The 18,719-nt window shown below is 44.0% G+C and overlaps 2 protein-coding genes across 3 annotated transcripts in view; one reads left to right on the top strand and one right to left on the bottom strand.

Annotated features, from left to right (window-relative positions):
* Positions 1 to 18,719, bottom strand: part of LOC148142977 (uncharacterized) — a 425,985-nt gene that overhangs the window by 330,354 nt on the left and 76,912 nt on the right. The window lies entirely within an intron of this gene.
* LOC148142979 (uncharacterized) lies at positions 1,078 to 12,138 on the top strand. The gene is made up of 2 exons (XM_087973988.1): positions 1,078 to 1,370; positions 10,246 to 12,138. Exon 2 carries the CDS (start codon positions 10,739 to 10,741, stop codon positions 11,261 to 11,263), a length of 525 nt encoding a protein of 174 aa, XP_087830114.1. The 5' UTR covers positions 1,078 to 1,370; positions 10,246 to 10,738; the 3' UTR covers positions 11,264 to 12,138.

The following is an 18,719-nucleotide window of genomic DNA, read 5'->3' as shown; positions in this document are numbered from 1 at the left end:
ACCAGTGGGAGTTGTGGGCTGTTTTCATTAGAAACAAAGTTAAAAATCACACAATACCAAGTTATAGTCCAACAGGTTTATTTGGAAGTACTAGCTTTTGGAGCGCTGCTCCTTCATTGGGTAGCTGTGGAGCAGGATCATAAGACACTGTATTTGTAGCAAAATTACATTGAATGATATATTGAACGAACCTAGATTGCTTTGAAGTGTTTCATGTTTAGAATGGGTTTCAGATTTCAGTTCATTAATATATAAATTCCAGAACTTCTTTTAAGTCACAGTCTCGAGATAACTGAAGGTTTTATAAAAAGAGGTGACATCTCAGCTCAGTCAATGCATGAAAGGTGTGAGGTTTGAGCCTATCTTGAGCCAGACTGGTTCTATTTCCAAAGTAGGAATTTATAAAATATTACATGGAGTGATTGCCTGCAGATTGTGCACTTTTTGAGCAAAATAGAATGTATCTACAAATATATTTCTGCAAATGCAAATTCACCCCATAGTCTTATGTCTTTCTTTCCTGCACAGGACCTCCAACCAACACGAAACACCAGATATATTGATGATCTTTCTTCCTCTGGACCCATGGCGAGGAGTCACTGAACTAATGACACTAATATTAACAAGTTTCATCCCACCATCACACTCACTACTCTTTAGTATCTGTCTCATTTTTGGACACATGCGTCTCGATAGAAATAGAATCAGTCTGACGTAACATTGGGACACAGACAGACTTTAACTTAACACCTTCAATGCATTATCTGATTGAGATGACACCTATTGTTAAAACCTATCTTGAGAACATAACTTTTAAAAAGTTTTGGGATTTACATACGAAGGAATCGAAACTAACATGGTCATTCTAAAAGATGATAGAGGTAAGCTAAATTTGTTTAATATTACATTCCATGACTCTGCAATCCTGTTGCTAAAGAGTCTGGTATTATGATTCTGCTCCACAACCACCCGATGAAGAAGCAGCGCTTCGAAAGCTAGTGATTCCAAATAAATTGGAAATCAATAAATAAACGGTTGGACTATAACTTGGCATTGTGTGATTTTTAACTTTGAAAATCTGTCAGTAATAACCAGCGTCTCCATACTGCGCATGCTACTCGGTGTCAGCAACTTCGCGTGTTGGTCATGCGACACGGGGAAACGCCCCACGATCTTGTTTTGGTGAGCCAATGGGACGCTCTGGAGAACCGGATGGGGACTGGTCCTCCTGCCAATCACAGCAAACCTATAGACTGGATGCGGAAGTAGGACCATGTGCTTCTGAGGTTGGTGCTGTTTCTCTCTCTCTCTCTCTGAATTAAGATTGAGCTTCAGCCCAGACTGCAACTTTCTTCCTCTGTCCAACATCTGTGAGTACAGTGTTCTCTTTTCTCACCCCATTTTCCATTCCGGGGTTCAGCTGTTGACTTGCAGACATTGAAGCGAAATGGAGTGAATCCAGGGAGGGGACAGATTCTGGGAAAGTTAGTTCAGTTCTGTGTCTCAATTGAAAAACACAGGGTAAATGCAGGAACCTTTTATCAGAAATGATGTGTAGATGTACAGATGTAGATGTCATTCTACACCAGTCAGTGCCAGTTGTCAGACAGATGCAGCAAGCAATCAGCAAGGCAAGTGGTATATTAGGAGGAGGAATTGAGCTGAGAGGTGGGGATGCCTTCCTGTAGTTAGGGCGTCATTGAATACGTCCAAGGCTGAGTTCATCTGATTTTTGAACAACAAAGAAGTGGATGGTTATGGGGGAAGGCAAAAAAATGGTTTTAAGACCAGTATAGATTGGTTACAGAAACAGACCCTTCAGTCCAACTAGTCCATGATGATCAATTATCATAATCTCGTCCTATTTGCCAGCACTTGATCCATATCCCTTTAAAATCTTCCTATTTATAGACCAATCCAGACGCCTTTTAAATGCTGTAATTATACCAGCCTCCTCCACTTCCTCTGGCTGGTCATTCCATACACGCACCACTCTCCTGTGAAAAAGCTCCCCTTCGGTCCCTATTATGTCTTTCCCCTCTCACCCTAAACTTTTAGTTCTGGACTCCCCACCTCACAGAGAAGACATTGTCTATTTGCCCTATCCATGTCCCTCTGTAAGGTCACCCCTCAGCCTCTGACACTCCAAGGAAAACACCCTCAGCCTATTTAGCCTCACCCAAGAGCTCAAATCTTTCAAACCTGGTAACATCCCGGTGAATCTTTTCTGAACTCTTTCAAGTTTCACAACATCCTTCTGATGGCAAGAAGACCAGAGTTGCACGCAATATTTCAAATGTGGCCTCACCAATGTCCTGTACAGATGCAACATCACCTCCCAACTCCTTTACTTAATGCTCTAACCAATAAAGGACAGCATACCAAATACTGCCTTCACTATCCTATCTATCTGCGACTTTACCTTCAAGGAACTATGAACTGCACTCCAAGGTTTCTTTGTTCAGCAACATTCCCCAGGACCTCACCATAAAGTGTATAAGTCCTGCACTGATTTGTTTTTCCAAAATGCAGCACCTCGCATTTATCTGAATTCAACTTCATCATTCATGTACTTATCCTAATGTCTTTTAAATGTTCTAACTGTACCTGTGTCCACCCCTTCGTCTGGACATGCATTTCACACACAAACCACTTTGTGTTTTTAAAAATAAGTGCCCGTTATGCCTTTTTAAAATCTTTCTCCTCTCACCTTCAAATTTGCTGCCTAATCTTGAACCCCCACCAAGGGAAAAGATATCCGCCATTCACCTTATCTATACCCCTCATGATTTTATAATCCTCGATAAGGTCACCTCTCAACCTCCTCTGCTCCAGTGGAAATATTTCCAGCCTATCCACCTAGATGTAGGTATCTTCATAATCCACTTATGTTGGTGCAGGCTCGACAGGCTAAACAGTCTGTTCCTGCTCCCAATTCTTTCTCTGTGTCCAGAAAAGCAAGAGACCATAAAACACAGGAGAATAAATTAGTTGTCTCAGCCCATTGGGGCTGCTCTGCCATTAAATCATGGCTGGTAAGTTTCTCAATCCCATTCTCCCACTTCCTCCCCGTAACCCTCGATTTCCCCCTTGATACTCAAGAACCTATCTACCTCCGTCTTAAATATACTCAGTGACTAGCATCCACAGCCTTCTGTAGCAGTCACTTCCACATGTTCACCACTCTCTGGCTGAAACAATTTCTCTTTATCTTTGTTCTAAAAGGTTTTCCTTTTATTCTAATGCTGTGCCCTCAGGTGCTAGTCTCTCCTACCAGTGGAAACATCTTCCCCATGTGCACTCTGTCCAGGCCATTCAGTGTTTTGTCTGTTTCAACTAGATTCCACCCCCTGCCCCCCTCCCGAGTGTGGGCCTGTTGATCAGCATGAACCAGACCCTTCAGGTTGAGGTACAGCAGGAATTACGTTCAGCAAAGTCAGAATGGAGGGAGTGTGTGTTGGATGGAGATTTTTCAGCTTTTCGGGGCTGAGAGAGGGAAAGAAAGTTCAATATAAATTAGAATTGATAGGATGGGCTGATGGGCCAAGGGGTGGTAGAATGAGTTTAATTTAGATAAATGAGGTGTTGCATTTTGTAAGGCAAATCAGGGCATGACTTACACAGTTAATGGGGAATGTTGCTAAACAAAGAGACCTTGCAGGTTCTAGTTCCTTGAAAGGGGAATTGCAGGGAGACAGGATAGTGAAGAAAGCATTTGGTACGCTCTCCTTTACTGGTCAGAGCATTGAATATAGGAGGTGGGAGGTCATTGTCATGGCCGCACAGGACATTGGTTAAGCCACTTTTGGAATAGTGTGTGCAATTCTGGGCCCCCTCCTATGGAACAATGTTGTGAAACTTGAAAGAGTTCAGAAAAAATTTACAAGGATGTTGGCAGAGCTGGAGGGTTAGAGCTATAGGGAGATGCTGAATAGGCCAGGGATAATTTCTCTGCAGCATCGGAGGCTGAGGGGTGACCTTACAGAATTTTATAAGGGGTATGGATAGGGTGAATAGCCAACATCTTTTCCCCATGGCAGGCGAATCCAAAACTGGAAGGCATAGGTTTCATGTGAGAGGGGAAAGATTTAAAACAGACCTGAGGGGCAACTTTTTCACACAGAGGGTAGTGCATGTTTGGAATGAGCTGCCAGAGGAAGTGGTGGAGGCTGCTACAATTACAACATTTAAAAGGCATCTGGATGGGTACATGAATAAGAAAGGTTTAGAGGGATATGGGCCAAATGCTGGCAAATGGGACTAGATTAATTTGGATATCTGGCCGGCATGGATGAGTTGGACTGAGGGCTCAGTTTCTGTGCTGTATGACTCTAATCATCTTCCGTGAAAGCAGAAGTGTGATTCTTTGAGAGCAGCTTTCAATGATGTTTTGCCTTTACTGGAAGCAGAAGAAGTTACAATGAAATCTTTCAATTGTGAGAAAGCAACTGAGTACGTGAGTACGTCTAGGATTTCGGTGGAAAGTGGGAATTCATTGCACTGTGGGGATGAAGTGGTTTAAGGTTTACCAGCAGTAAGTAAAGTGGGCTGAGCAGGGAGCCTAGTGAAGGGTTAGGTGGATTTTTGAGTTAAACTGCTCATTTCATTCAGCCTTCAACATTGTATTTCCAATGCTGTGCATCAGAAGGAGCAGTGAGTCAGGAACTGATATCGTTAGAAGCCTTACGGGTTTCAGTACTGCAGGTATTGCATTGTTTCATCAGCATTGTATTGCTCTTTGGAGGGTTGGTGTGGACTTGTTGGGCCGAAGGGCCTGTTTCCACATTGTAAGTAATCTAATCTAATCATTCCTGGCAGCAGTGAGAGGTGTGGGCTATATTCACTAGAAATGATAAAGCAGTTAAATAATAGACATACGAGAGGGCAGAATGGGACTTGTCTTTTAATTTGCAGAAGCTGGGAGGTTCTGGGAGCTGTGATCCAAGGCAAAGATAAGTGCGGTAAATCATAGAAGTCCTACAGTTCAGCCCCTCAAGTCCACGTTGGTCCCTCCGAAATGCTTCCCCCTCATCCCGCCCCCACCCCACCATCACCACCACCAACCAATCCAGTAACTTCTGCTGGTGGGTGAGATTAGGACTAGAGGTCATGGCCTCGAGATTAGAGGGAATCGGTTTAAGACACAGATGAGGAGGAACTGCTTTTCCCGGAAAGTAGTGACTCCATGAAATTCTCTGCCTATGGAACCTGTAGAGACAGCTTCACTAAGAATATTCAAGACACAGTTGAGTAGGTATTTGAGTTGGTGGGGAATGAAGGGTAGTTGGGATAATGCAGGTAGGAGGAGCTGAGACAATGGATAGATCAGCTATGATCTTAATGAATGGCACAGCAGGCTTGACAGGCCAAATGGCCGACTCCTGCTTCAATTACTATGAAACTATAACCCTGCATTTCCCATGGCTAACCCAGCTAACCTGCACATCCCTGGGCAATTTAGCATGGCCAGTCCAAATCAAGGCAGGTGAACAATGTTGTGATGTGAAAATGAACATCAGAGTATGATAGAAAGGGACAAGGAGAGTAAATGTCCCAGCAATCAAAGCTGGATTCTAAAGATCACAAATATTGAACCTGAAGACTGTGTGTCTGAAGGTGTGCTGCATCATAACAAAAGTGAATGAATAGACTGCACACATCGAACAGAATAATTATGATCTGAGACTCCTTACAGAGACATGGCTTCAGGGTGCCAAGGATTGGATCCTGAATATTGAAGGGATATGTGGCATTCTAGTCAAATGAGAAACTAGGTAAAGGTAGAGGCACTGCCAATCAAAGCACTGATCACAGGGTAGTCTGGTGTCAGCTCAGATTTCAGGTCCTGATTTCTCTGCCGTCTGTTGATCTCCCTGTTTCCACAGAGTAAAATGTCAGTCTGTTCTCAGCTCTGCAGGATTTCTGCTGAAGCCTTGACCCCGCCCCCCCCCCCCCCCGACCTTTTACACCTTCCGGAACAATAAAACATTCAGTCAATCATGACCCAACTCACAATCTCCCAGCCTGTCAACCATCCAGACTGAGAGAATCATCGTAGCAGGGAATAAAACAAGAAAAATGAAACAAAATTGAGAATAAATAGGTGCTTGTACTTAATGTTTGCTCGTTAGGTCGTAAACCAGAAATCGGTGTCTCCCAGGGTTCTTATAGTGCCCTAATTGAGGAATTCTCGCTCCCTTACATCTATGCCAGGTGCTGGCAGGTGGGACTAGATTGTGTTGGGATGTCTAGTCGGCATGGACAGGTTGGACCGAAGGGTCTGTTTCTATGCTGTACATCTCTATGACTCTATTTCAGCTCAGACAATGCATGAAAGGTATTACCACCCAGGCATGAATGATAAAAATATTTGCATCAATAGAAATAAAGCATCTGTTATCAAATAGACATAGAGATATACAGCACGGAAATAGACTGCGATCCAACACATCCTTGCAGACAAGGTATCCTATGTAAATTTAGGTCCATTTGCCAGCATTTGGCCTTTATCCCTCTAAACCCTTCCTATTCACATACCCATTTGGATGCCTTTTAAATGTAATTGTACTGACCACTTCCTCTGGCAGCTCAGTGCATAAACGCACCACCCTCTGTGTGAAAACATTTTCCCTTAGGTCACTTTTAAATCTTTCCCCTCCCACCTTAAACCTATGACCTCTGGTTTTGGACACCCCCACCCTGGGTAAGTATGCTTCCCTATTTATTCTATTCATGCCCCTCATGATTTTATAAACATTGACAAGGTTATCCCTCGGCCTCTGATGCACCAAGGAAACAGCCTCTCTTTATACCACAAACCCTCCAACCTTGGCGACATCCTTATCAATATGTCCTGCATCCTTTCAAGTTTCACAACATCCTTCCTACCCTGTAGCAGGGAGACCAGAATCAAATGCAATATTCCAAAAGTAGCCTAACCAATGTCCTGTACAGCTGCATCATGACCTCCCAATTCCTATACCCAATGCATTCAATGGACCAAATAGCCTTTTTGTGCACTGCAGGGGTTTTATGATTTTATTCTGTGACCCAGTCAATTTTAGTCATTATCTCTAGTGCATGGCGTGTCAGGGTGGGATCACTGGTACCAGAACTGCATGCAATACTACAAAAGTGGCCTAACCAATGTCCTGTGAAGTGTACCAAACACCACCTTCACTGTCCTGTCTACCTGTGACTAAAAGCCTGCCATAGAGTCATACAGCATGGAAACAGACCTTCAGTCCAACCAGTCCATGCCAACCATAATCCCACATTAAACCAGTCTCTCCTGCGTGCTCTTGGACTGTATCCCTCTAAACCTTTCCTATTCATGTACTGAAACAAATGTCTTTTAATTCTATCGGCATCCACCACTTTCTGAGGAAGTTCATTCCACACATGAACCACCCTCTGTGTAAAATTAGTATTTGAGTAGCAAGGATGGAAAGGTTCAGAAAAGCTTTACAAGGATGTTTCCAGGGTTGGAGGGTTTGAGCTACAGGGAGAGGCTGAATAGATTTTTTTTCCCTGGAGTGTTGGAGGCTGAGGGGTGATCTTACTGTAAATTCATGAGGGGCATGGATAGAATAACTATACAAGGTCTCTTTCCTGGGGTAGGGGGGGGTCCAGAAGTAGAGGGCAGAGGTTGAGAATGAGAGGGGAACGATGTAAAGTTCCATGCAGAGGGTGGTGCATGTATTGAATGAGCTGTCAGAGGAAGTGGTGGAGGCTGGTACAATGACAACATTTACAAGGCCTCTGGATGGGTGTTTGAATAGGAAAGGTCGAGAGAGAGATGGGCTGGTAAATGCAGCAAGATAAATTTTGGATATCTGGTCAGCATGGGCAAGTTGGACCGAAGGGTCTGTTTCCATGCTGTACATCTCCATGACATTGAGGTTGAATAAGTCCTGATCTGATTTGCATTTCCAAAATGCAGCACCTCGCATTTATCTGAATTAAACTCCATCTGCCACTCCTCAGCCCAAGATCCTATTTTAATCAGAGGCAACCTTCTTCGCTGTCCACTGAATCTCCAATTTTGGTGTCATCTGCAAACTTATTAACTATACCTGCTATGTTCACATCCAAATCATTTATATAAATGACAAAAAGTCGTGGATTCAGCACCGATCGTTGTGGCACCACTGGTCACAGGCTCCAGACTGAAAAGGAACTCTCCACCACCATCCTCTTTCTTTTACCTTCAAGCCAGTTCAGTATCCGGTTGACTAGTTCTCCCTGTATTTCATAAGATCTTACCTTGCTAATGGGTCTTCCATGAGGAACTTTGTTTGATTGATTTCCTAAGCACAAAGCCATGCTGACTATCCCTAATTAGTCCTTGCCTTTCCAAACACATGTAAATCCTGTTTCTCAGGATTCCCTCCAACAACTTGCCTATCACTGATGTCCGGCTCGCTGGTCTATAGTTCCCTGGCTTTTCCTTACCACCGTTCTTAAATAGTGGCACCACGTTAGCCACTCCAGTCTTCCGACACCTCACCTGTGACTATCGATGATACAAATATCTCAGCAAGGGGCCCAAGAGTCACTTGCCTAGCTTCTGAGGATTTATCTACTTTTATGTGTTTCAAGACATCCAGCTCTACCTCCTCTGTAATGTGGACATTTTTCAAGACGTCACCATCTATGTCCCCACATTCTATATCTTCCATGTCCTCCTTCACAGTAAACACTGATGCAAAATACTCATTTAGTATTTCCCTCATCTACTCCGGCTCCACACATAGGCTGCCTTGTTGATCTTTGAAGGGCCCTATTCTCTCCCAATTATCCTTTTGTCCTTAATTTATAAAAACCCTTCTAATTCTCCTTAACCCTATTTGCCAAAGCTATCTCATGTCCCTTTTTGCCTCCTGATTTCCCTCTTAAGCATACTCCTACCACCTTTATACTCTTCTAAGGATTCATTCGATTTGTCCTGTCCATACTTGTCATATGCTTCCTTCTTGTTGTTAGCCTGCTCCTCAATTTCTCTAGTCATCCAGCATTCCCTACACCTACTAGCCTTTTCTTTCACCCTAACAGGAACATACTGTCTCTGGACTTTTATTATCTCATATCTGAAGGCTTCCCATTTTTCAGCCATCCTGTGAACATCTGCCTCCCAAACAACTTTTGAAAGTTTTTGCCTAATACCATCAAAATTAGCCTTCCTCCAATTTAGAACTTCAACTTTTAGATCCGGTCTGTCCCTTTCCCAAAGTGGTCCAGCACTAACACCTCAGTCACCTGCCCTGCCTTATTTCCTAAAAGTAGGTCAGGTTTTGCACCTTCTCTGGTAGGAACATCCACATACTGCCTCAGAAAATAGTCTTGTCCACGCTTAACAAATTCCTCTTGATATAAACCCTGAACGCTGGTAGTCCTAGTCAATGTTTGGAAAGTTAAAATTCCCTACCATAACCATCCTATTATTCTTACAGATAACTGAAATCTCCTTACAAATTTGTATCTCAATTTCCTGCTGATTATTAGAGGTTTATATTACAATCCCAATAAGGTGATCATCCCTTTCTTATTTCTCAGTTCCACCCAAATAATTCCCCTGGATGTATTCCCAGGAATATCCTCCCTAAGTACAGCTGTAATACTATCCCTTATCAAAACACCACTCCCCCCCTCTCTTGTCCCCCCTGTATCTTTCCTATGGCATTTGTATCATGGAAAATTGAGCTGTCCATCCCTGAGCCACATTTCTGTAATTGCTATGATGTCCCAGTCCCATGTTTCTGACCATGAACCCTGATTTCATCTGCCTTCCCTGTTAGGTCTCTTGCTTTGATGTAAATGCAGTATAACTTCAGTCCTACGTTGTTCTCTGCATTATTCCTTCGTGCCCTGACTGTTTGATTCACTCCCTTTCCCAACGGTACGAATCTCGGGTTAATCTCTTTCCTCACTATTTCCCTGGGACCTATCCCTCACCTTACTCATTCAGCAACTTTCCTGGCTTTCTTTCTGCAAGCAGTCTTGACATTTTATTTTCATATCTTGATCCAGCACCTTTGTAGGCAGCTTGTTCTAGGTCATTGTCCCCTAAATGAAGTTTTCCTCCATACACACTTAAGGCTATCTGGCTGCATGAGGGTTTTCAGGTTTCTGTGACCTGGATAATGTGATCAGCAGGCACCTGGCAATCTACAGGAATTGCCATCAATGTATCTTTACTTAACTGTACTGACCGTGATCACTTATTTTGTGAGTTTATTTTTGCAGGAAGACATGCGGAAAGAAATTTGAAAGCAATTGATACATCAACTTCTGGCAGAGCTCATTGATTCATTGGGACTTGAATATCAGCAGCCATTCAAGTTGAGACGAAATGTTTGCTTTGGTCTGCTTGAGAGGTTTTGGACACTAGTGTGGCAGGAAGAATACTAAGTGAGGGAGTGAGGGAGATTCAGTGTGCTGACTGTGAAAAAGTGCTTCAAACCATTTCCTCAGCTTGGGGGAATCAAAATCACACCCCTCACGGTGGGGAGAGACTGTGTACCCGTTCTGTTTGTAATTTCAAACCCAGAGTGACACAAGGAACACTCTCCCCATGGGGAAACCGTGGAAATGTGGGGACTGTGGGAAAGGATTCCCTTCCCCCTCAGTGCTGGAAATTCACAGACGCGTTCACACCGGGGAGAAGCCGTTCATCTGCTCAGTGTGTGGGAAGTGATTCACAAATTCTTCCAACCTGCGGGCGCACCAGTGGGTCCACATGGGAGAGAAGCCGTTCACGTGCTTGGTGTGCGGGAAGGGGTTCACGCATTCATCTGCACTGCTGACCCACCAGCGGGTCCACACTGGGGAGAGGCCGTTCGGTTGCTCAGAGTGCGGGAAGGCTTTCCGTCGTGTGAGCAACTTGAGGAAGCATGAACGGCTCCACACGGGGGAGAGGCCGTTCACCTGCCGAGAGTGTGGGAAGGGATTCATTGATTCTTCCAGCCTGCTGAACCACCAGCGGATACACACAGGGGAAAGACCATTCACCTGCTCTGTGTGTGGGAAAGGATTCAATCATTTGAGCAATTTGCGGCAGCATAAGCGGGTCCACACAGGGGAGAGGCCATTCACCTGCCCTGAGTGTAGGAAGGGATTTACCAATTCTTCCCACCTGCTGACCCACCAGCGGATCCACACTGGGGAGAGGCCATTCACCTGCTCCAAGTGCAGGAAGGGCTTCACCTGCTCCTCCTACCTCCAGAGACATCAACGAGTTCACGTGCCATCACAGAGAAATTGAAGGAGTGACGGATAAGTACCATTTTCGACTAGACAATCAACCCAGTTCTGGGGTCTCCCAGGTTTGAATCCCACCATGGTAGATGGCGCAATTGAAATCTGGAGTTCAGAATCAAATGATGAAACCATTTTCAGGGGAAGAAAACTCTCATCTTATTCACTCAAGTCCTTTTTAGAGAATGAAGCTACCTTTGCAGGAAAGGATTCACTGTCATCCCAGTTGCATCCTTTACCCGGTCTGGCCTACCCGTGACTCCACACCCACAGCAGTGTGGTTGACTCATGATTGCACCTCCCTCCTGCAAATGAGCTGGAGAAACTAACTTGTATACAGAGTGTAGGCTGAAACTGCTGAGTGAGGCAATACTTCCTCCAGGTGAAGGCTGTTCCAAGGATCCATTTACAAAGGGATAATTTGGTGCTGACCAATAGTAAAGAAAGTGGGGGATGGGGAGTGTGTGCGCTTTGACCTTGAACTGTTTTTTTAAAAAACGCTACTTTTCGTGCACCTTTTTTCTGGGAAAAATTGAAACTGTAATGAAGCAGGGTTGCAATAAAGGTTACCAGAATTCACCATCAGACTCAGACTCTCATTGAAAGCTGAGAGATTCAACAAGTTTTTGTTTTAAAGCTACTCATTTCTTTCAACCTCCAGCACTAAGTTTCCAATGTCCTGGATCAGAAGTGAACGAGTGGCAGAATTGTGAGAAATTATAAATTTTTCAGGAGTTCGGGTTCATTGTTTCATCAGCATTGTAAGGGTTACTGGCAGCAGTGGGAGATGTGGGCTGTATTCACTAGAAACAAAGATTAAAAGTCTCACAACACCAGGTTATAGTTCAACAGGTTTATTTGGAAGTACTGGCTTTTGGAGCACCGCTCCTTCATCGGGTAGCTGTGGAGCAGGATCATAAGACAGAATTAAAATTAAAACTGTTAAGTTTTTCATCTCTGCAGGTACTGCATCATTTCATCAGCATTGTAAAGGTTACTGCCTGCAGCAGAAAGTGTGGGCTGTGTTCACGAGAAACAAAGGTAAAAATCAGACAAACGTATTGGAACATAACCTGGTATTATTTGGAAGGACGAGCTTTCGAAGTGCTGCTCCTTCATCAGGTAGCTGTGGAGCAGGATCACAAGACATTGTAATTTTTTGGGACAAATTCTGTGTCATACAACTGAATTGAACAAATCTAGATTGCTGTCAAGTCTTTCATCTTTTAGAATGGGTTGCAGGTTTCAGTTCATTAATATGTAAATCCCAGAACTACTTATAAGGAACGTTCTCGATGTAATTTGAAGGTGACATTTCAGCTCAGAGAATGTATTTAAGGTGTGAGGTTAGAGCCTGCCTGTCTCCTAATGTTGAGTCAGACTGGTTCTACTTCCAAATAAAAAATGGATTGACTGCCTGCAGATTGTGTGCTTTGAGCAAAATTGAATGTATCTGCTATCTCACACCTCCACACACACATGGGTGCTGGGGAAAAAAATGTGAGCGGATTTTAAAAAAAGTTTAACCAAGAGATTTAGTTACCTCAGTAAAAAAAAAAATACCAGGAGATTGGAATCTCCTCCGTTGAGGACTGACTCTCAGCTGGCTGGCTACAGCCAGAGTACTGTGAGCAGGAGAAGAAGAGGAGAGGCATTCAAAGTTTGGGAGAAGATTTGTAGCTCGGGTGCTCGTTGTTGTGGTTCTGTTCGCCGAGCTGGGAAGTTGTGTTGCAGACGTTTCGTCCCCTATCCAGGTGACATCCTCAGTGCTTGAGAGCCTCCTGTGAAGCGCTTCTATGATGTTTCCTCCGGCATTTATAGTGATTTGTATCTGTCCACTGCAGCGGACAGCTGGAACTGACAACCGGAAGCGGAAAATACAAACCACTATAAATGCCGGAGGAAAGATCACAAAAGCACTTCACAGGAGGCTCCCAAGCACTGAGGATGTCACGTAGACAGGGGACGAAACGGCTGCAACACAAATTCCCAGCTCGGCAAACAGAACCACAATGAGGGAAGGCATTTTGACCTCAGAATTATTTTTTTCAGTTCTAGCTCAAAGGTAGAAGACAGTGGTGGAGGGGTGCTTTTCAGACAGGAGGCCTATGACCAGTGTGTGCCACGAGGATCGGTGCTGGGTCCATTACTTTTCATCATTTATATAAGTGATTTGACTATGAACATAGGTGGAGTAAGTTTGCAGAGGACACCAAAATTGGAGGTATAGTGGACAGCGAAGAAGTTTACTTCTGATTAAAACAGGATCTTGATGAGATGGGCCAATGGGCTGTGGAGTGGCAGATGGAGTTTAATTCAGATGAATGCGAAGTGCTGCATTTTTGAAAAACCAATCAGATCAGGACTTATACACTTAATGGTAAGGTCCTAGGGAGTGTTGCTGAACAAAGAGACTTTGGAGTACAGATAGATAGGATAGTGAAGATGATGTTTGGTACGATTTCCTTGATTTCCTTTCCCAATAAATCAAGTGGCTCCATCAGAGGTTGATGTAACATTTGGTTCTTTCCTCATGTCTTCCTGCAACGAAATTCACAAAATAAGTGATCACTGTCAGTACAGTGAAATAAATATAATGTGGGCGGTATGGTGGTGAGCACTGCTACCTCACAGCGCCAGAGACCCGGGTTCAATTCCCGCCTTAGGCGACTGACTGTGTGGAGTTTGGACATTCTCCCCATGTCTGTGTGGGTTTCCTCCAGGTGCTCCGGTTTCCTCCCACAGTCCAAAAATGTGCAGGTTAGGTGAATTGGCCATGCTAAATTGCCTGTAGTGTTAGGTGTAGGGGTAAATGTAGGAGAATAGGCCTGGGTGGGTTGCGCTTTGGTGGGTCGGTGTGGACTTGTTGGGCTGAAGGGCCTGTTTCCACACTAATCTAAAAAAAATGACAACTCCTGTAGATTACCAGATGCCTGCTGATCACATATTATCCAGGACACATCAGGCAGCCAGATAGCCTTAAGTGTGTATTGAGGAAAACTTCATTTGGTTACAATGACTTGGAAATGAAACTGAATAAGGATATGAAAATGAAACATCATAGAGTCATACAGGTTACAGCACAGAAACAGACCCTTCAGTCCAACCTGTCCATGCCGACCAGATATCCCAACCCAATCTAGTCCCACTTGCCAGCTCCCGGCCCATATCCCTCCAAACCCTTCCTATTCATATACCCATCCAGATGCCTTTTAAATGTTGCAATTGTACCAGCCCCCACCACTTCCTCTGGCAGCTCATTCCATACATGTACCGGAGTGAAAAAGTTGCCTCTTAGGTTCCTTTTACATATTTCCCCTCTCACCCTAAACCTATGCCCTCTAGTTCTGGACTCCCCGACCCCAGGGAAAAGACTTTGTCTGTTCATCCTATCCGTGCCCCTCATGATTTTATAAACCTCTATAATGTCACCCCTCAGCCTCCGATGCTCCAGGGAAAACAGCCCCAGCTTATTCAACCTCTTCCTATAGCTCAAATCCTCCAACCCTGGCAACATCCTTGTAAATCTTTTCTGAATCCTTTCAAGTTTCACGACACCTTTCCGATAGGAAAGAGACCAGAACTGCACGCAATGTTTCAACAGTGGCCTAACCAATGTCCTGTATAGCAGCAACATGACCTCCCAACTCCTGTACTCTGACCAATAAAGGAAAGCATACCAAACGCCGTCTTCACTATCCTATCTATCTGTGACTCCACTGTCAAGGAGCTATGAACCTGCACTCCAAGGTGTCTTTGTTCAGCAACACTCTCTGGGACTTTACCATTAAGTGCATCAGTCCTGCTAAGATTTGCTTTCCCAAAATGCAGCAACTCACATTTATCTAAATTAAACTCCACTGCTTGATAAAATAAAGCCAGTAAAGTTGCTGAATGACTTCCTGCTCACCTATTAAATAAAATTGATGACAAGAAATACAGCATGTAATTCCATTACTATATTAGGTAAAAGATCATAGCCATGCAGCTTGTACAACAGTGAATATCAGACTTACACCATATGAAGCAATTTATATTTAATATAAATCTACATATTATATCAATTAAAATCATAAAACACCTGCAGTGCAGAAAGAGGCCATTTGACCCACTGAGTGCATTGGGTATAGGAGTTGGAAGGTCAAGTTGCAGCTGTACAGGACATTGGTTAGGCCACCTTTGGAATGTTGCATTTGATTCTGGTCTCCCTCCTATAGGATAGGAAGATATCGTGAAACTCCAATAGATTGATAAGGATGTCGCCAGGGTTGGAGGGTTTGTGGTATAAAATGAGACTGAATAGCATGGGGATGTTGCCCTTGGGCCGTCAGAAGCAGAGGGTGAACTTGTCGAGATTTATCAAATCATGAGTGGCACGGATAGGGGAAATAGGTAACATCTATGCCCCAGGGTGGGGGAGTCTGAAACCAGAGGGCATTGGTTTAGGGTGAGAGGGCAAAGATTTAAAAGCGACCTAAGGCTGGGAGATTGTGGAATGGGCCTTGATCGACTGAATGTTTTATTGTTCCAGAAGGTGTTAGGGCTGGGGGGTGGGGGTGGGGGTGAAGGTCAGAGCTTCAGCAGAGCTGAGAACAGCTGACATCTTCCTCTGTGGGAACAGGGAGATCAACAGAGGACGAGAAATCAGGACCTGAAATCCAAGCTGACACCACACTACCATGTTATCAGTGCTTTGATGAGCAGTGCCAACTCTCTACCTTTACCTAGCTTCCCATTTGACTTGAATGGCACCCCCTCAATATTCAGGATCTAATCCTTGTCATCCTGAAGCCGCATCGCTGTAAAGAGTCTCCGATCATAATTATTCTCTTCAACGTGTGCAGTCAATTCATTCAGTTTTGTGACAATGCAGCACACATTCAGACACACTCTTTAGTTTCAAGTTTTGTGATTTTTAGAATCCAATTTTGAGTGCTGATACATTTATCCTCCTTGTCCCCTTCTATCATTCTCTGATGTTCATTATTCACATCACTACAATGCTCACAAGCCTCAATTTAGATTGGCTATGCTAAATTGCCCATTGTGTCCAGGGATGTGCAGATTAGATGGGTTAGCCATGGAAAATGTAGGGTTATAGTTTCATAGTAATAGAAGCAGGAGCAGGCCATTTGGCCCATTGAACCTGCTCTGCCGTTCATTAAAATCATGGCTGATCGATTCATTGTCTCAGCTCCTCCTATCTGCATGATCCCGACTACCCTTAATTCCCCTATTATGTAAAAACCCATCCAGTTGTGTCTTGAATATACTTAATGAAGCTGCCTCTACTGCTTCCTTGGGCAGAGAATTCCAAAGATTCAGTACTCTCCCGGAAAAACAGTTCCTCCTCATCTCTGTCCGAATTCTACTCCCCCTCATATTGAGGCCAATACCCCTAGTCCAGGTCTCACCCACCAGCAGAAACGACTGGATAGGGTGGGAGGGGGATCTGTGAGAAACGTTCTTCGGAGGGAATGGCGTAAACTTGATTGTTGGAACGGCCAACATAACTCCCGCCTTTTAAACTCAATCCCTTTAGTAATGATGGACAAAATTCCATTTGCCGTCTTAATTACTCGTTGCACCTGCAGACCAACCCTCTGATTCGTGTCCAAGGACACCCAGGTCCCTCTGCACAGCAGCATGCTGCAACTTCTCACCATTAAGTCATAGTCCTTTTTACTGCTATTCCCATGAAAATGGATGACTTCACATTTATTAACATTGTTTTCCATCTGCAGACCTTTGCCCACTCACTCAAAATATCTATGTTCCTCTGCAAAGTTTCACAGTCCTCTGCAAACTTTGACCTGTGACCCATTATCCCCAACTCCAAATCATTATTATAAATTGTGAATAATAATAATGCAACCAATGGATCAGATCGAAGCTCTGCAGTCCTACCCTATCCAGTAGTGAATGGTGGTGGACAATTAACAAACTCATTGGAGGAGGTGGCTCCACCAATATCCCCATCCTCAATGATGGAAGAGCCCAGCACATCAGCACAAAAAAATCAGGCTGAAGCACTCACAGCAATCTTCAGCCAGAAGTACCAAATGGATGATCCATCTTGGCCTCCTCCAGTGATCTCCAGCATCACAGATACTTGTCTTCAGACAATTCCAGAAGTTTATAAAATGATGAGGGGCACAGATAGGGTGAATAGCCAAGGTCTTTTCCTGTTCTGACTGCCCATAACTGAGCAGGACACAGACAACTAGCCGTGGTTAATGCAGCGGAACATAGTTGACAGGAGTTAGACATCTTGGGAAAAATGTTTGCTTAAGATAGTTCTGACAAGTAAAACGATAATAACTCTGTCGACTCTTTAATTATTTAATCAATCTGTTCTAATATTTAGATTAGGTTGCTGAACAAAGAAACCTTGGAGTGCAGGTTCATAGCTCCTTGAAAGTGGAGTCACAGGTAGGTAGGATAGTGAAGAAGGCATTTGGTATGCTTTCCTATATTGGTCAGAGTATTGAGTACAGGAGTTGCGAGGTCGTGTTGCGGCTGTACAGGACATTGGTTAGGCCACTGTTGGAATATCGCGTGCAATTCTGGTCTCCTTCCTATCAGAAAGATGTTGTGAAACTTGAAAGGGTTCAGAAAAGATTTACAAGGATGTTGCCAGGGTTGGAGGATTTGAGCTATCGGACGAGGCTGAACAGGCTGGGGCTGCTTTCCCTGGAGCGTCGGAGGCTGAGGGGTGACCTTATAGAGGTTTACAAAATTATGAGGGGCATGGATAGGATAAACAGACAAAGTCTTTTCCCTGGGGTTGGGGAGTCCAGAACTAGAGGGCATAGGTTTAGGGTGAGAGGGGAAGATATTAAAGAGACCTAAGGGACAACCTTTTCACGCAGAGGGTGGTACGTGTATGGAATGAGCTGCCAGAGGATGTGGTGGAGGCTGGTACAATTGCAACATTTACGAGGCATTTGGATGGGTATATGAATAGGAAGGGTTTGGAGGGATATGGGCCGGGTGCTGGCAGGTGGGACTAGATTGGGTTGGGATATCTGGTCGGCATGGACAGGTTGGACCAAAGGGTCTGTTTCTGTGCTGTACATCTCTATGACGCGAAGATCCTTCAAATATTTATAGATATAGGTCCTTTAGTAGTTACAGATCTACCTGCACAACAAAAAAATCATTAAAGCATTAGAAGAAAAGATTCCAACCAGTTTCAGATAGTGAAAGCAGCCCCATATCATACGGAGAGGAACGAATCATTGATACAGAAATTAGCAGACATTGGAATGTGAGGTGAATGAATACATCATAAGACACCCAAGGATAAAGATAGAGGTGACTGGTAAACATGGGAAGCAACAACTTATTAGCTAAAGAATTCTAACAGTAGGTGTAACCATAAATTTGATGGAACTGATCAAAGATCAATATGCATTTGGATCGTCTTTAATGAGGAATTTAAAAGGTTCCTGAAGCGATGG

The sequence above is a fragment of the Chiloscyllium plagiosum genome, unplaced genomic scaffold (assembly GCF_037043375.1).
Source record: "Chiloscyllium plagiosum isolate Xiang-an unplaced genomic scaffold, Cpla_swu_hap1 HiC_scaffold_27, whole genome shotgun sequence".
In the NCBI taxonomy this organism is placed as follows: domain Eukaryota; kingdom Metazoa; phylum Chordata; class Chondrichthyes; order Orectolobiformes; family Hemiscylliidae; genus Chiloscyllium; species Chiloscyllium plagiosum.
The sequence above is the reverse complement of the archived record's forward strand: the minus strand, read 5'-3'. Positions and strand labels throughout refer to the sequence as shown.

Coding starts and splice junctions, on each gene's coding strand:
- LOC148142979 (XM_087973988.1), top strand. CDS start 10,739: ATGGGAGAGAAGCCGTTCACGTGCTTGGTGTGCGGGAAGGGGTTCACG.